General features: G+C 40.7%; 1 protein-coding gene and 1 long non-coding RNA gene across 7 annotated transcripts in view; both read right to left on the bottom strand.

The window, feature by feature from the left end:
• Window positions 1-15,630, bottom strand: part of mcamb (melanoma cell adhesion molecule b) — a 35,263-nt gene extending 19,633 nt beyond the window's left edge. For all 6 annotated transcript variants that reach the window (XM_064302947.1, XM_064302943.1, XM_064302942.1 and 3 more), the window contains exon 1: window positions 15,472-15,630. In XM_064302947.1, the coding sequence (XP_064159017.1) occupies window positions 15,472-15,535 (64 nt within the window). In that variant the 5' untranslated portion in view covers window positions 15,536-15,630. The remainder of the gene's footprint in view (window positions 1-15,471) is intronic.
• LOC135236516 (uncharacterized) lies at window positions 236-15,460 on the bottom strand. Its single transcript, XR_010324596.1, has 2 exons — window positions 12,657-15,460; window positions 236-12,169 (listed from the first exon to the last, which is right to left on the bottom strand). It is a non-coding gene; the product is annotated as an uncharacterized LOC135236516 (long non-coding RNA).
• Window positions 15,631-16,389: the final 759 nt, after the last annotated feature.

The following is a 16,389-nucleotide window of genomic DNA, read 5'->3' on the forward strand; positions in this document are numbered from 1 at the left end:
AGCCAAGAGATATTCAGATTTTTGTATTCACTGTTTATATGAAAGAGAAAATTTATACTGATATTATTTGACATACACAGGGATTCTTGTTCGCCAATATGTTTTGATCAGCGACAACAAATGTAGGAATGTTCCATAAAATGCAACATAACTGAAAAGTAAGACATTAGTCTTGATCAATCCTTGAAACAAAAGGCGATAGCGCGGAGATCAGAAAAAATTCAAGACGTTCAGATCAGCTTTATCAACTTTATTAATCAGCCTCAAAGGTTTCAGATGAAAATTTAAGTTTGATTTTGTCTGTCATAGGGAAACACCATTCTAAAAACAACAAAATAAAAATGAAAAATGATACAGCTATAATGCAATTTTTAATTAACCTAATGGTATAGATACTCTTGATAGCACAGATGCTCATGTTGCACTGATTGGCTTTGAGGAAAACAAACCAGATCCCTGAATTCTCCACATCAGCAAATTAGTCCCCAATAATTGGTTCTATTGTCTGTGGGTTCTGTGCCTGAACACACTGAATTAAACAACCTGGATGGGTGAAGTTTCAAGCAAACATGGGTGGTCCCCTTGCGTTTTGTACATGTCCTGCAGAAGAGTCCACTGTATCCTCCCCTCCAACACTGCAGGTGGTGGCACAGGGCACACCTGCCAACCATCAAATATGGATAGGGCTTTACTGCGTCCATCCAACCCTCCTGTGGCCCAAATTCACTTTCCATTTCAAACCCGAAAACCTGTTAGAACCCACATCGGCTAATATAAGGGCCCACCACATTGTCACTGAGACAGCACCATCGCTCAAATGGCAGCCATTGCCCACAGGCTAAAACTGTACTCCATAATACAGATAAATACTCCACAATATAGATACAATACTCTACAAAGCTGGATAAAAACAAGACAGGAAATGCATACTGTAAGTGCACCACTGAAGACAAGATAAACACCAGCTTCGTAGGGGGGTGGGGGCAGAATACAGACACACAGCCGTGGATAAAGTGCTACTTTACTGGGGTGCTGAGTGCACCTGATGCAGGAGGCTGGGGGGAGGGGGGGGGAGGCGGGCTGTCCGAGTCACATTAGGTTGAAAGGCTCCTAATGCACACGGGATTAGCAGGGGGCTACAGTGCTTCAGGAAACAACATCAATTATTTAACCAGCAAATAACTATGGAGTCAGGAATGTGCTTTTCACAAAAAACCTCCCAATCATTTCACTTCTTATACGAATAACAGCATTAACAAAAATCTACCCCATAAAACTGTCAATCGCATCAACATTTCCATTTTCATCCCAAGAACAGCATCCACAGCAGTCTCCACTCTTACACAAACAGTAGCCTCCCAGAGGAACTCTCTCTGACAGGATCAGGATCTCAGCATGTGCTCTTACGAGCGCTTTCCTCCACGGCTCCAGCTCACAGATGTAAATGGATGCTATTGTTGCCAAAAAGCCCTTTAAAGGGCAATAACTGAGTCCCGTTGGCTCCCTGTAGTGCATGATGACTTTGGCTATTTTGATTCGATCATCTCCTTTGTCTCGCTGAGGAAAAAATAGACAGCTAACCACAATTTTTTTTTTTTAATCAATGAGGCAGACCAGAAGCCTACAGGTACACACTGCAAAATGACTTTTGTGATGACAGAATTGTTATAGAGAGCACACACACAAAGTGTAGCCCACATAAAGACTGTACCTCAGTACATGCTTTTCATTTTTTAGTCCACGTGTTTCCAAAGTAAACACTGAATGTGGGAAGATGAGGTAGCGTGTGTAAATGGAAGCAGATGATTTACGAGCTGAATTATGGGTCGCAAGCCTCACTCTGACTTGCTGTGTCCACATAGGACCCAGCTCTGTTCTGCAGACAATAATATCGCTGGTAAGATGGGGCCTGACAACGTTGTAATAAATTGGCCATCATTAATCCCTATAGTTCCTTTGGTGGCACAGAAAAGCAAAGAGCAATATTTCTCTCTCTGTTTCAGCTCTTAAATACTTTGCTAATAATGGCAGGAGAATCTTTTAAAACATGTAAAGGATTTAACTGAACAGGGCAGTGTAGTGTAGTGTATATAAATTCAGAATGAGCCTAGTCTGCTGTTTATTTTTTATTTATACTGTTTAGGTCAGTAGAGATGGGGGTTAAAATACTTTGACTCTTCGGCTACAAGAACAATTGACATAAATTTATGTGTAATACTGTTTACAATTATTGTGAATGCATATTTTGTCAAAGTGAATATTGACTGAGATTCATTAGATAATCCCTTCCAAGATGCCCTCATGCAGGAAGGTTTGGGGTTTTAATTGAACTTTAATAAGAATTAGGAATTGGTACACTGCCAGCTATTTGTAAGCATCACCAGCAGGCATGCAATAACATGTAGCACTTTGCAGATTCTTTGAGAGATACACTAAAAAGGTCCGGCAGCAAAGTCAGGTAAAACACTTAAGGGTTTTCTTCTGTATTATTACCCCATTCTTTATACTACACACTAGTATTACCCCATTCTTTACACTACACTGTAGCATTACCCCATTCTATGTACTATATATACACTTACATGTATACATATCCATCACATTTACATTGATCACTCACAGAGTACCCTCCAAACAGACTCAATACACTGCTCTATGAACATCATCAGCAGCAGCAACAGAAAAAAGACTACCATGGGTGGGGGGCTTTAGGTTAATTGTGATTCAGACCGAGGCGGTGTTTAGCAGCAGGGTCCCTGCATGGAGTGGCAGGCTCCACAGCCAAAGCGGGGGAGAACCCTCCGGGGAATGCCTGGCATCCGGGCCCTACATGGCAGCCAGGGCCCTCCACCCCAGCCCTTTCACACAGCACACAATCACATTCCACCAGCCAATCACCGCACACGGGCGCGAGCTGCCACCGCCCCCACGCACAATCAGGCATTCACATGGGCCGGAGGCGGCCGTCCATTCGGCCTGACAGCGGGAGAGTGGCCGTCTGTCCCGGTGGATGGGCCGCGCCGTCAACACGAGAGCGTGGGCTGTGGGGGGCAGGGGGATTCCTACGCTGACGAGTCTTTCCCAGCTCATAAATCCGGACCGTGTGAGACAGAGAAAGGGCCTGTGTGTTTCTGAACTGGGAGCAAAGGCTAAGAGGTTGAGTGCAACATAAATCAAACAAAAAAATATGATACCCCGCCAGACAATCTTTCAGCCAGTCAGGAGTGTCGAGAGAGCAGTGAATTATGTACTAACGGTGATATGCAGCGGACAGAAGAACATGTGTGTACAGCAAATATGCTCACTCTCTATCATGCGTTGTGCTGTAGTTTTGTGGGTACATGACTTCCTGAGATCATCTCATAAATCTGGGGCTCGTGTCTATTTATTACACCAATTCTGCAGTTAACAAGCTTCAGGGCATAATTTACACATTTGTTCTGGGTTTTCCAAGACTTGTACTGCAACCCAGTCTATTTTCAAGAAACAACTTTATTAGAAACCACATTAATTTGGATGTAATGTAAAATTTGGTGATATCAGTGAGGATTCGTGATATGATGAATGATCAATTCAAAACAGAAACTAAACTTTTTAAGCTTCTGTTGGCTTCTCTCTTAATACTTAATATTTACAGCGACAGCAAAAGAAAGAAGGCACCAAATAACTGAAATTTACTACAATTTTATACTAAAAACTGCATTTATGTTGAGGCATTTAGTGGCAAACGCTCTCATTCAGACTGATTTACAAAATACGGGCACAAAAAGTTCTAGATGGTGCCAGAGAAAATGTCAAGACATCAGTATCACAACTCAGCGTAGCAGTCAGTACATAAATTTACAACATAAATATTAAGCGCCATACAAGCGGGTGATTGAAGATGTTGCGCTTTAAGTATAAAACGGATTTGAAAGCATAGTGTTGTATGTAGCATATGTATATAGGGACAGTAAATCTGTAATAAAGGCTCTGATTTCAGAGTTTTATTGAGACAAGAGACAGTGAAAACAGGCTTGTTTTCAGTCTGTGGTGGAAGATTGACATACTTGGCTGTCCAGCCTGCGGTGGGGGGCTTGGAAATTTAGCCGAAAATCTTCTGTTTAGATAGCAAACCCACAGAAGACAACTGAAAAGACAGACCAATGCCAGGGGCAGTGTCTCACAGTAACCCTGTGTCGGCATCAGGCTGGAATTCCTCTCTTCCCTGCGGGGCAAGGTATTCCTGGTTCTGCACAACCACCCAGTCCCACCTCCTCTTCCTCTCTCCCCCGCCTCCTCTTAAATCTCTCCCAAACTCCTCTTCAATCTCTGCCCACCTGTTTCTTCTTCTCTTCAGCACCTCATCTTCCACAACCCCCCAACTCCTCTTCACCCTCCCCAGCCGCTCTTCTGAAACAGTAATCCCTCTCTTTCCGTTCACCTGATAGATGTGAAGCCACCGGGGCACAGACACCAGGCCGGCTGACTATCTCCGCTGCTCTATAAATACTGATCTGATTTGTCTGCGGTCGTCACGCTGCTCTAATCTACAGAAGGGGTTCATGTGCCTGCTGCTTAACTGAGAACAGAGGCACCTTCTTTTTAACATTCGGCTACGAGCAGCATGCAATGAAGTGTGTACTACTTACGTATTTATTGCCTAAATATCTCTGCGCCTTATAGAAAAGGACCAACATTTCCTTTGCCAACATGATGTTCCATGCACAAAGCTGGCCTGCTATACCTGAGACAGTTGGCTTAATGTGCTTTTTTGATTGAGCTCCTTTTAACTCACAAAATTTCTAATTATTAGTCAGCTTCCAGAAGGTTAGTTACATGTTACATAACATAATAGAACGATCAAACTTAAAAGGGCATACTGTACAGTGTATCATTCCACATGTACAGTCATGTGTGCTTAAATTTATATTTTAAATAAAATCAATGTTTGGTGTGACCACCCTGGCTGGTAGGTTGTTCCAAGCATTTTGGAGAACTTGCCACAGTTCTTCTGCAGATTTTGGCTGTTTTGCTTGCTTCTGGAACTCCAGGTAATCCCAGAGACCCTTGATCAAGTTTTTAGTAGTCTATTACTTAAAATATTACTTTAACAAAATACAAAAATGTATCTGTAAAATTTCATTTTTTTTGGAAATCTCAAATTTGCTCTTTTCTACTGACACACTAATGCAGAAAACAAAAAATAAACATCTAAGACCAAATATATACTATATATTATATTTAAAAATCTTGGGTGCCTAAGACTTTTTCACAGTACTGTATGTCATCATTCACTTGAGTTCATGGGAAACTAATAGAGAAGCATTAATACCATTTTCAACTAGCCAATACTTTTTATAAAGAGAAGAATATGCAGTGTTTTACATAAAATTGTGCAAAAATGGACTATGAATATGTAGTGTTATACCTCCCATTATACCACCAGCCTTGCCTACCTCCAGCAATTCCTCATACACAGACTGACTCTTATAGGAGACTATTGCATTTCCATATTTCCACCCGTTGTCCACCATCCGCCAGCTCTCTGAACTGATTAAATGTGCACAAATGAATTATTTAAAACCTTTTTATACTGACAGAAGAAAGAAAAAAACAATAAGGGAAAATGGCCAGCTATAATAGGACACATCTAATGGCAGCAAAAAGCACACATATCAAAACATCAACAACAGATTCCAATATGAGAGAGATAAGAGCTCAGCTTTGATGGTCCTTATCGAAAGAAGCATTCCGGCTCTGTGATGTCATCGTATTCCTCCATTAATCCACAATACACAAGGCTGTGCTGAAGATAAGTTTGCTCTCAGTATCACCATGAGGACGGGAATGGAAAGGAAGTTGCTTGTTGCAGCAGCCACGGGGGCAAATTGCAGTTTTTTTAGCTGTTTACACCCCATTGCATCGAATTTGGAAATGAACTGTAATCCCAAACCAGTTTTGCCAGATTGGGCGGATACCCACCGAATTAGGAAAGTTTTTGTGTGGGGAGAAATGGCTTTACCGTTTTCAAACCTATGGCTATCACCTTTCTGAATTCAGAGATAGAGGTGACGTGATGACCAGCTGCTCATTGCCCTTGATTAACCTTGACCCAAAAAACATGACTTGTTTTATGTCTAACTTAACCTGTTGTATTTTTCTGAATTCCTTGTGTATCTGTTATATTAATAAACATGTTATGCTCTTTTATTAACATTAACCATCTTAGGTATATCCACAGAGTCGCTGAACAGTCGTGGAAGCTGTCTTAGGTATATCCACAGGGTCACAGCACAGTTATTAGTCTCTTCAAGGCTTTTAGCATCTTATTGCTCCATCATGATTTGCATGATTTGCACAGGCAAATACACGTCACAAAATACAGCTTTCCAATAACACTGCACCAAACATTCCACACTGCTCCACTCAAGCAGGCCCTTTATGTAGCTGCACTAAGTGCCTGATTAATATCAGGGGTGCTCAGTAACCAGGCATGCTGTTCTCTTCACTGGCAGAGGGTGGAGGCCAAAAAGTTTCAGATTTTCAAGAGTGGGATTGGAGTCACATGATCAATACATATAGAAAGGGGGGAGCTAACCGCGAGTTTGGAAACACTGTCATATCTCATGAATTGTATTTTACATTTCATTCAAAATATTCTAAAACTCTTTGAAGTAAGTATACAGAACAAATAGATATTTTAATAATTTTGTATTAATATCTTTATAATGGTATTTGAATCATTTGAATTTCTTCAATTATTTTAAATTAAAGTATTTGTTCTATTTACAAATACATGATGTAAAAGGAATTGGTCTTCCCTGGTTTATTTGCAAATAGCTTTAATACACACTCACACAAAAATATATTGTAAATGAAATGTATTTGATTGGCATCTGTATTCGACCCAGGTCTGGAGAGAGGCATGGGCATTTTCAGTGACCGTGAGGGCTAGGATGGGAAGGTAAAGCAAGCAGAAAGCATGAAAGCGTGTTTGGGGAAGTGGTTGAGTTTCAGGAAGTTACTCTGCTATAAAGTTTCAGTTATTCAAGACCCTGTCTGTAATGGGTTAAGCTCCAGGTGTGTGCAGCTGGGGGGTTTTTTCAGTTATTGCTCTTTAGTTGTCTGCAACAAACAACAACAGTGGTAGTTTAGAACCATTTCTCTAGCCTGTGGCACTGGCAACTCTCTCCACCAATACAGACCCATGAGTCCCACAAGCTGGTCCTCAGAAATGTGAACAGTCATCTGCAAACTGTCAGTCTGGTGCCACTCAGAAAATGAACAAAAATCAAAACTGGTGAGTTAGATTCTTGATTGAAAAATCACACACAGAGAGGACTACAGAGAAGAAGACTGGGCACATGTTCAAACAGATCATTGTTTTTCCTCTGTAGTATGAATTCTAATAGGTAACAGAATTCCTGTTTCCAGCACTACCAAGTCACAGGAATCATCACACACACACACACACACACACACACATACTGCCTGCATATTCCCTGCTGTTAGTCTATGCAGGCACAACACACTTCCTTCACACTACAATCTGAGTCAATGAAATACTGTGAAAGCAGTTTTGTTATTGTGTTCATGATTACAGCTGCAAGGACACTGTACTAAACTGTATGTGATTAACCAAATGCTATTTGGTTAAATTAGTTTTTTTTTTTTTAAACATATTGTTAATGAACAATACACTACATCTGATGTCATTTTTTACTTTCTGCACCACACAGAGTATCAGTCCACAGGAAGGAAAGCATTGTTTAAAGGATTCTTTCCCTGCCAGGACCTCCTCTGCCTCTGTGAATAGGAATTTTTATTTATCATCTCAAAAAGTAATCTCAGTTGCTAGCCTCCAAGCTATACTTTAATAAAAGACAAATTTAAGCAAACACACAATGTTCGCATGGTCTGTTGAAATGCTGAATTATTCCAAATCTTGGCTGCACCAAGTGGAACAATGAAATGAATGACATGGAGGATGTATTTTTTAATTCTATAATGACAAAGTAAATCCTGGATAACTTCCCTTCTCTTCTCTCCCAAAGAAACATAAAGGATAAACACAATCTTCTCTTGCACATGTACAGATCAATACAAATTCAACCTTCAAATCTAAGACCAACACTCTGTAACTGTGCCAAGATTAATGCCTGCTGTTAAAGATAGGTGCTCACTGACAAACACTAATCCCTACTGACAAACAGAAGACCAGAGATCTTGTTGTGATTCATTTGTTTACTCTCCTACTGCCAGTTCATCTTCCAACAATCACAGCATGCACACAGTGTACAAGGACTACAAAAAAAAGATGCTTTTCATTTTGCAAGCAGGAAACAAAACACTGTTTATGTGATTCTAATGAATATGTAATTTCTCAATTTAGCAAATCTCCCTCACAAAAAAATCCTTTGTTAATGGGACCTGGAGTGGAATTTTTCATCTGAATGCCCCTTATGAATGACTCCCACACATGAAGCAGACAGCACTGGCCTCTAAACAGGGTCTCCTTGGATGACAAGCACCGGTCACTGTCTGTTGGTTTCACTCAGAGGCCAAACGGCACCACAGAGAAGTCAAACATACCCTCACCTAGGTTCCAACTGTCTTACCTCAACGCTGCCCAGACAACTTATCATATTTATGCACAGATGTTTCCGATGTGATGATACTGTGTAAATGTTACAATGAGATGAGAGAAAATAATGGAACTGACAAAGGAAATCAGGATGCAACTTAATTATTAATTGCTTTTTGATGATCAATTATCAATCCTATTTACTGAAAACAATATGCTATGGGTAACTACTGCTGATTTTTGGAATCTTTTGTAGCTTTAGCATAATGTGGAAAAAGTTTGTACTGTTGTCTGTATAGAGATGAATACTTCCATAGAGAGTCTGTGGTCATTGGGGTCAAATAACTGTCTTGTCAAGAGTCACGTTAGTCGCATAAGCTTCATGTCCAAAGATGACCTACAACCCTTGCTTTGGTCAGCCTGTCAAGTACAGTATTTCTTATCTATTCAAAAATTCCTGAATTCACAGCAAATGTCCAGTGTTAAATTCACTCTGATAGAGAACATTTCACTCTAATAAAGCAGATTTGATTCTGCTTGGATTCAAATAAACTCACATAAAGAGTTTAATTAATACTGATCTTTTTACCGTGTGAGTATCACAATGAGGATTGTGTTTGCAGCACTGAAAGCTCAAACACAATGCACTGCATGTGTGTCCAGAAATGCAAGGGGTGGGGGGCCAGGGGACGGTTTAAGAGGGGGATTTCCGTAAAGATAATGGGGCCATGTGGTGGCCACATAACCAGCTCTGGCCACTAAGGGATGAAAAAAGCAGTGCAGGAGGTCAGTATTAGAGATCAGTAGTTTTCTTTCATTCAAATATATTTGCACGCCAATTGAGATTACATTCCCACAGCACTATGACCCCACAGCACATGAAAATACAAGAAAAAGATGTCTTGACATACAGCTGTAGGAACAGTACAGTAGCTAGTGTATTTCACAGATGAAGGCGAAGACACCTCACTCTACAGTCGCCACACACAGGTTTAACCTGACTGTGGTAAGGCTTACCACAACCAAGTTAAGACAAAAACTCAGTGAGTATTCACAACTACTTCTACAGCCCAAGGGAAAAGCAATCTCAAATCTACAGTTATATCCTTGTGTTATATGTAATCTCAGAACCACGAAAGGATGACATGTTGATCAAAATAAGGGATGAACAAATTAAATGGACTGAGAGCTCGTTTCCAAAGGGGTGTAAAATAAAAACCTGGCTATGCTGACAAACTACAGATGTTTAAAACACAATCACATCTTCATAAGAAGAATAGTTTATAATTAAATTCCATGTGAAAGAGACATGTTTGTGCGGTGTGCTAATAAAAATAGAAACACTTACAAGCTTTTTTTTCCAAAATGAATAAACAAACTGGACACATTATATAAACCTTGACACCACCCATTCAGAAAATAGAGAATCTATCCAGTTCACTATTGTTTGAGACTCAAACTAATTGCAAGGTTTCCCCCTGAGCATTAAATCTGGGTATTTTCCTGTTTGAACAGGTCACGACCCTGCCATTTGAATGCAGTACTGCACTGACACAGACATCCAGGTGCTAAGTAAACAGGATGAAAAAACCCACATCTCCAACTTTAACTGGCATTAAGGAGACACCAACAGGAATGGCTCATAATGGCAGACTTCTGCAACACCATTAAAAGGTTTGTACATTACTTTACGGTTCCTAAACCCCTCTGTGGCATCCAGGCCCTAATGGCAGCACAGTGAATTTAAGAGCCCCCATGTGAAGCACAGCTTTGCAGATATACTGCCCTCATTCACGTGTTCCCCTCTGATAGAGAAGCGCGGTCTCTTTGTTGCTGCGCTATCATTCAAGAGCAGCCTTCAGGAATGGGAACAGCATGCCTCTGTGTAACTCTCAGAGGTCAGAAGCTGTTCTCAGGCTGTCTATACACACACAGCAAGATGATTCGGCTGGCTGGAGTGGGACAAGGCCCACGCGAGCCTTCAATGCAGGATTCCAAAGCGAAGTTGAACTGGTAATTGGTCTGTGTCGGGGGAACGACATTCTCTAGACATTCTTATTACATGACTCTCCCACTCCAACACGGGCATATCTGAGGGTCTGTGTATCACAGCAGGACTTTTCTAACTTCCTGAGAAGTGAAATTCACATATGACAGAAAATTCCTATCTCCCTAATTAACTTTATATATGTGCCTAATGTGTAAATGCACATTAGAACATTTACATTTACATCTTACACATGGATTCACAGTGGGGGAGTGCTACGTAAATAAATGTTTAAAAGTTTAAAACATCAAAAATACATACAAGCCTTTTGTTATTTCTATTCATCCAGAAACATTTCTGATGTCATAAGTAACTCCATTACCCATCAGGCATATAGTTCTGTTTTTCTCTATTCTCCTAAACTTAATTCAGCAGAATATTTACAAGGCTGCCTTTGGTTTTACTTATCCAGGCCCCAGTGAGACTGACATCTCTTTTCCAAGGAGGACCTAAATACAAATACAAAACACAAGACACAAGTTCCCAAGACCAAAATAAAAAAGACAATACAGTCAAACAGTGACATTAAAGCAAAACAAATCAAATAAACCATAGGCTGTTTTCATGTGTGAAAACAGGTACACTCCTCAGTAAGTTAAGCTTTCTAGAGTGTAGTTTATTATTTTTCTGTGTAACTTAAAACATTGTCTAAGTTGAGCATTATATATTTCTAACATTTAACATAAAAAGGACACAAATTAGCATAATTTTGGCAGTCAACTGAGAAAATATAGATTTTTACAGGCACAATTTTTCTGTTGCTTACAGATAATGTGTTTGTCAAAAAGGCAACCATCGCTTCCCTGAGCAACCACAATTGTTTACAAATGAAAACTTATTGGCTCTCAGTGTTGACAGACTATTATACAGCTTTATACAATTTGATCCAAAAAGCTTTTGTAAAAAGCTTTTTATCTTTAAATAGTATAATCAGTAAAAAAAGATAATTTAAGATTCCATAATAATCCCTATATTTACTGTAAATGTAGGAGCTGATTAGACCCTGTGTGAATTATCTGGAATGAGGTGACAAACACAGATCTTGTCTGTTGTGGAAGGAAATGAGCTATGTAAACCCAGCCCATATCACAGAAAACTAAGAACTTTATCAAATGTACGAGCCTTGCAGACGCAGCTGCAATTTTCAGCTAAAGCGTACTGAGGTCTTATACAATTACAAATGGAATTCATTTTTGGTGCGGTTAATGTTACATTAATGTCCATTTCATTAATGTTGTATTAGGGCATTTGACACTACTGACCACCACATTCTCCAGTCTTCCCTGTCTGAAATGGATATCGGCAGCACTGCCCTTTCCTATGTCCTCCCTAGCTAGATGTATGGCTCACCCCCAGCAACTTGGAAGAACAACACCCCACAGCATCTCTACAGTCGTCCTCCAGGTCTCCCCCTCGGTTCTCTTCTCTGCTTCCTCTACATCAAACCCCTTGGTCCCGTCATCTGTACTCATCTCAGTGTTATTCTGATGGCACTCCACTTTTTGTTTCCTACAGGTCTCTGCACGCATCTCAGCCTGCCGAAATGGCATCTTGAGCTGAAAATAAAATCACCACCTAAAGCTCAGCCTGACAAAAACTGAGATGCCCTACATCCCTGCCATGTCTTCCCCCTTACATGACCTCTCTTTCAACCTAGGTGACACCACTGGTACTGCAATGGTGCTATAAGGGATACAACACACCAAACATTATGGTGGTAAGACAGGTGTGCAGATTTTTCTATAACATTAGGAGAATCTGCTGTTTCCTCAGCCCAGACTCAACCCAACTTCTGGTTTAGGCTCTGGTCCTCTGCCCTGTCACGACTGCCGCTCTCTGCCTGCTGGCCTCCCTGCAGCACATCCAGAACACTGTTGCTCGCCTGGTCTTCGACCTCCTAAGACACTCCCACATCATCCCCCACTGCCCTCCCCTGGCCATTTGTAACCACTTGAACCAAATTTATAACCTTGATACTAGCATACCAGGCTAGCAAGGGGACTGCCCCTTCATATCTTCCGAAGATCATCAGACGGTACACACCAACCAGACCCTTCTGTTTGACAGCCTTGGGACATCCGGCATTTCCCCCTCTCCAAGTCTGCACTTGCCGGTCATGTCTGCTGTCTGTTCTAGCCCCTCTGTGGTGGGTGGAGCTTCCAATGGCAGTAAAAACAGCAGAGTCATTAGCCATCTTCTGACACACACCTATTCAGACTGCACCTTGGCTCCTCCACCCCAACCCTCTCTAGCACTTTTACTGAGTCAGACCACCAGAGAAGGTGTAACTTTTTTGTTTTCAGAATGGTTCTTTGCTGTTGTTCATTTGAAGTAGTTTAGTACTTGTTAGGGCCATTTTGTTCTTTTTCATATAGCTTAATTCAATGTTCAGAAGCATAGTTGTGAAATTTTCAATTAGGTGTGCACTTCTTGCATTTGCTTCTTCTCTTGGGACTATACTTTCCCCCTCTAGAGAACTTCTGCCCACTGTCTGGGATCGTTGTGATTGTGTTTGCATGCTCTAGGTAAGAGCATCCGCTGAATTCCAGTAAAGCAAAGCAGAGTGAGTAATCGAAAAGGCACAGTGATAATTAATGCCTGGCACATCACGTCAGAGACTTAAATATTATATGACATTGTAGAAGCAGAGGTTGTCAATTATGTCACTGACTGAAAGCTTGATGAATCATGGGGATGTACATACTAGTGATATCCATCTACACACACAACACACATTAACGCAGAATCAAATTCACTTCACACAGGAACACAAACGTACCCATTCAAACAAATGTATGCCCACACAGATTGTACTTGCACACAATGGACTGAAACTTTTTTGTCTGGGTAGCTTAAAACTCCAGGTAATAATTTGCTCAGGTGATAATTTTTCATCTTGAAACATTTTCATTTTTGTAACTTCAAAACCAACAAGAAGAGACTGGGATTATTTAGACAAAGGGTTCACATGTGTGCTTGTGGCTGTGTGTTGGGTATATCCATTACAGTGTGATAGTAACAGTGTGGTAAACCTCAGAGGCCTAAACCAAAGCTGATCTATAATTGATCTGATGTGCAATAGTGTTTAACAGCAATCCCGTTTACATTTCATAGCAGAAACTGGCTTGCAGAGTCAGTCTTCTATTTAGACAGCTCAGGTACAAATTTGGTGAAACTTATTGCCTCCATATCTGGTGGCCAAAGCAATAAATCCATCCCACAGAAGCCCTTTCAGTCAGTTTGTTTCTCCCATCAGCACTCTTGACGCAAGCAGGGGATGTGAGGTGAGAACAGGGATGACCCAGTGAAGCCAAAGCACGCAGAAGAAGGACTGCAGCTAATGGAGAGCCGGGAGGGAAGGAAAATGTGAGATCAGGGACAAAAGCAAAGAATGAGCTCAGAGATAAGGAGGGTAAGAGCAGGGGATGGAGCAAGGGATACAGAGGGAGGAAGACAAACACGGATGACCTGAAACAGAATGTGCGAGCGGGCCAAGAGATGGAACTCTGATCTCTCTATCCAAACATGTTCACTAACAGCCCCGACAAAGTGCCACACCCTGCACAGCTACTGCATCTCCGCCTTAATTCAGCCACAGAAAATCTGAACCTAATTATCATTACATCTCCTTAGGGTTTAGACTGACCATCACATCAAACGAAAGTGCTTAGAAATACAATATAAAAATGCATTTAAATAAAATAAATGGTTCAAGATTGTAGCATAAGACTGTCTGATAAACACTTAGACTGTTTTGCTGTGTAAGTCCTCATAAACACTTACAATTCACAGTCATCTGAGAATTTATGAAAGCAAGTACAAGGCATTGATGGTACAGATCATATTTAACCACGGTCTCGTGGTCTGCGCGCTACTAAGAGCACAGTAGGCAAAAGAGTGCAGTCTCCTGAGGATAAGGCTCAGTTCAGACAGTCAGCACAGAGAACCATGCTTCTTAATCTCCACTGAGTGTTTAAAAAAGCGGAGAGCAACCGTGAAAAACTGCATGAAAAATAATAGAGAGAAGACCACAAGAATCTCTGTATTTTGCTTACAATTTTCACGTTGTACTCTCCCACCTGTACCATGGGAAATGCACACCCTGCAGATACCTTAGGATTAACCACTCAGCTGAATCATGTGTCCATCTCTGTACTTCTTTCAAACTGCGCAAACCTGTAAATTTAGGAACTTACACATTTATATTATTAAATGTTCATTTATGGTAGCGAAAGCAAACAGCCCAGCCTGATTCTGAAAAACCGCCACTGTCAGAAAAAGTAAAAATTTGAATAAACTGATCCTGGTGGTATACTCAGCGTGCATGTATCATGTTCTAATCAATAATAAATTAGCAGAGTCCAAAGCAATGCAGGACATTTATTACACTGCCTTATTGAAATGCGCGTGCTGCAGTAAGCTATTAAGTTTTTCCATTTATCACTGATGTCATGTCATCAACTTTGTTTTTATTTCTAATATTCAAAAAGAAAAGTTTATAAGCAACACTAATTCACCGACGCTTTAAAATATTACATACATGCATTTTACATTGGCTACTAAAGGTAATTTAGCGCTTAAAATGGTCACATTTGCAGAACACACAATAAAAACCAAATAAAATAAAAGGCTAAATGATGCTTACCCGCTTCTATAAGGCAGGATTAAAAATACATATTAATTTCTCAATGTAGTTCCTTATTTGTTCCAAGTCCATCATTTATGCGCCGATAATCAAATGACTGCAGCTCTCGCGATATGCACAACAAAGTTTGCAACTAATAAACTACAGGCAAACGCGACAAAAATTGTGCGATAGATGTCTTTCCTTGGTTATCATTAAATTGTTTTTACTTGCCTTGCCACATCGCGAGGAACGCGTAAAGTCCCGCGAAGATGAAAGTCTTTTTTCGGAAAGCCATGATCCGCGTGCCTTATCCCGTGCAATGGGAGAATGTAGAGGTCGGTCCTCACTCCTTGTAAGAGATAATAACGAGCTGGACAGCAAGATAGAGAGGGGCGGGGGATTTTTCTCATAGAATATGTGTACCAGCCCACGGTAATTCTCGTAGGAGGGCAGTACATTCCCAGTCACATTTTTTGCAGCTAATAAGTTATCACATCCCTTACAAAATGGTGTATAAAGAGTAACTAGTCATATCGCCTTGTTCATTTCAAATTTTAATATACTGTTTGAATAATGTGTCAACTGCTTCTGAATATTACATCAATATAAGTGAAATATTACACAAAACATCCCTAATGAATTATTGAAATGCGCTCTTTTCCAAGGTTCTGAATAATGTCACGAAGGCCAGAGTCCTGCAAGGGCAATGATGGTAAATTTTATTGCTCTGCGGTCAAGAGTATTTTTGGTTTGGAGCATGATATGATGAGAGGCTCCTGTGTTTCCCAGGGCCATACTTACCTCTGGCATGGCTACAGTGCTGTATTAATACACAACAGCAGTATAGCCAGCCAGCCGTTCAGAACTCCCATTGTTTCAATATGCGACCGTCACCTTCTCTAAGAGTTATAAGAGGGACTGTGGCAATGACATGTGAGCTGCAGGACTGGCGAGATATCGCCTCCACATGAGTATCCACATCTTCTCAGAGTATTTCTTTATAAATACAAACCTCTATAATTTCTCCACCTTCGAGACCCACCTTTGGAGTGGAAACAATCAATCGATAAGTAACTGCACTGTTTTTTACTCTGTAGTGACCCAGCCTAGCGAGTCGCTAGAGCTGTAACTCTGAATGGTTTAGGTGTA

This window comes from Anguilla rostrata, chromosome 12, assembly GCF_018555375.3.
Source record: "Anguilla rostrata isolate EN2019 chromosome 12, ASM1855537v3, whole genome shotgun sequence".
NCBI classification, from domain to species: Eukaryota; Metazoa; Chordata; class Actinopteri; order Anguilliformes; family Anguillidae; genus Anguilla; species Anguilla rostrata.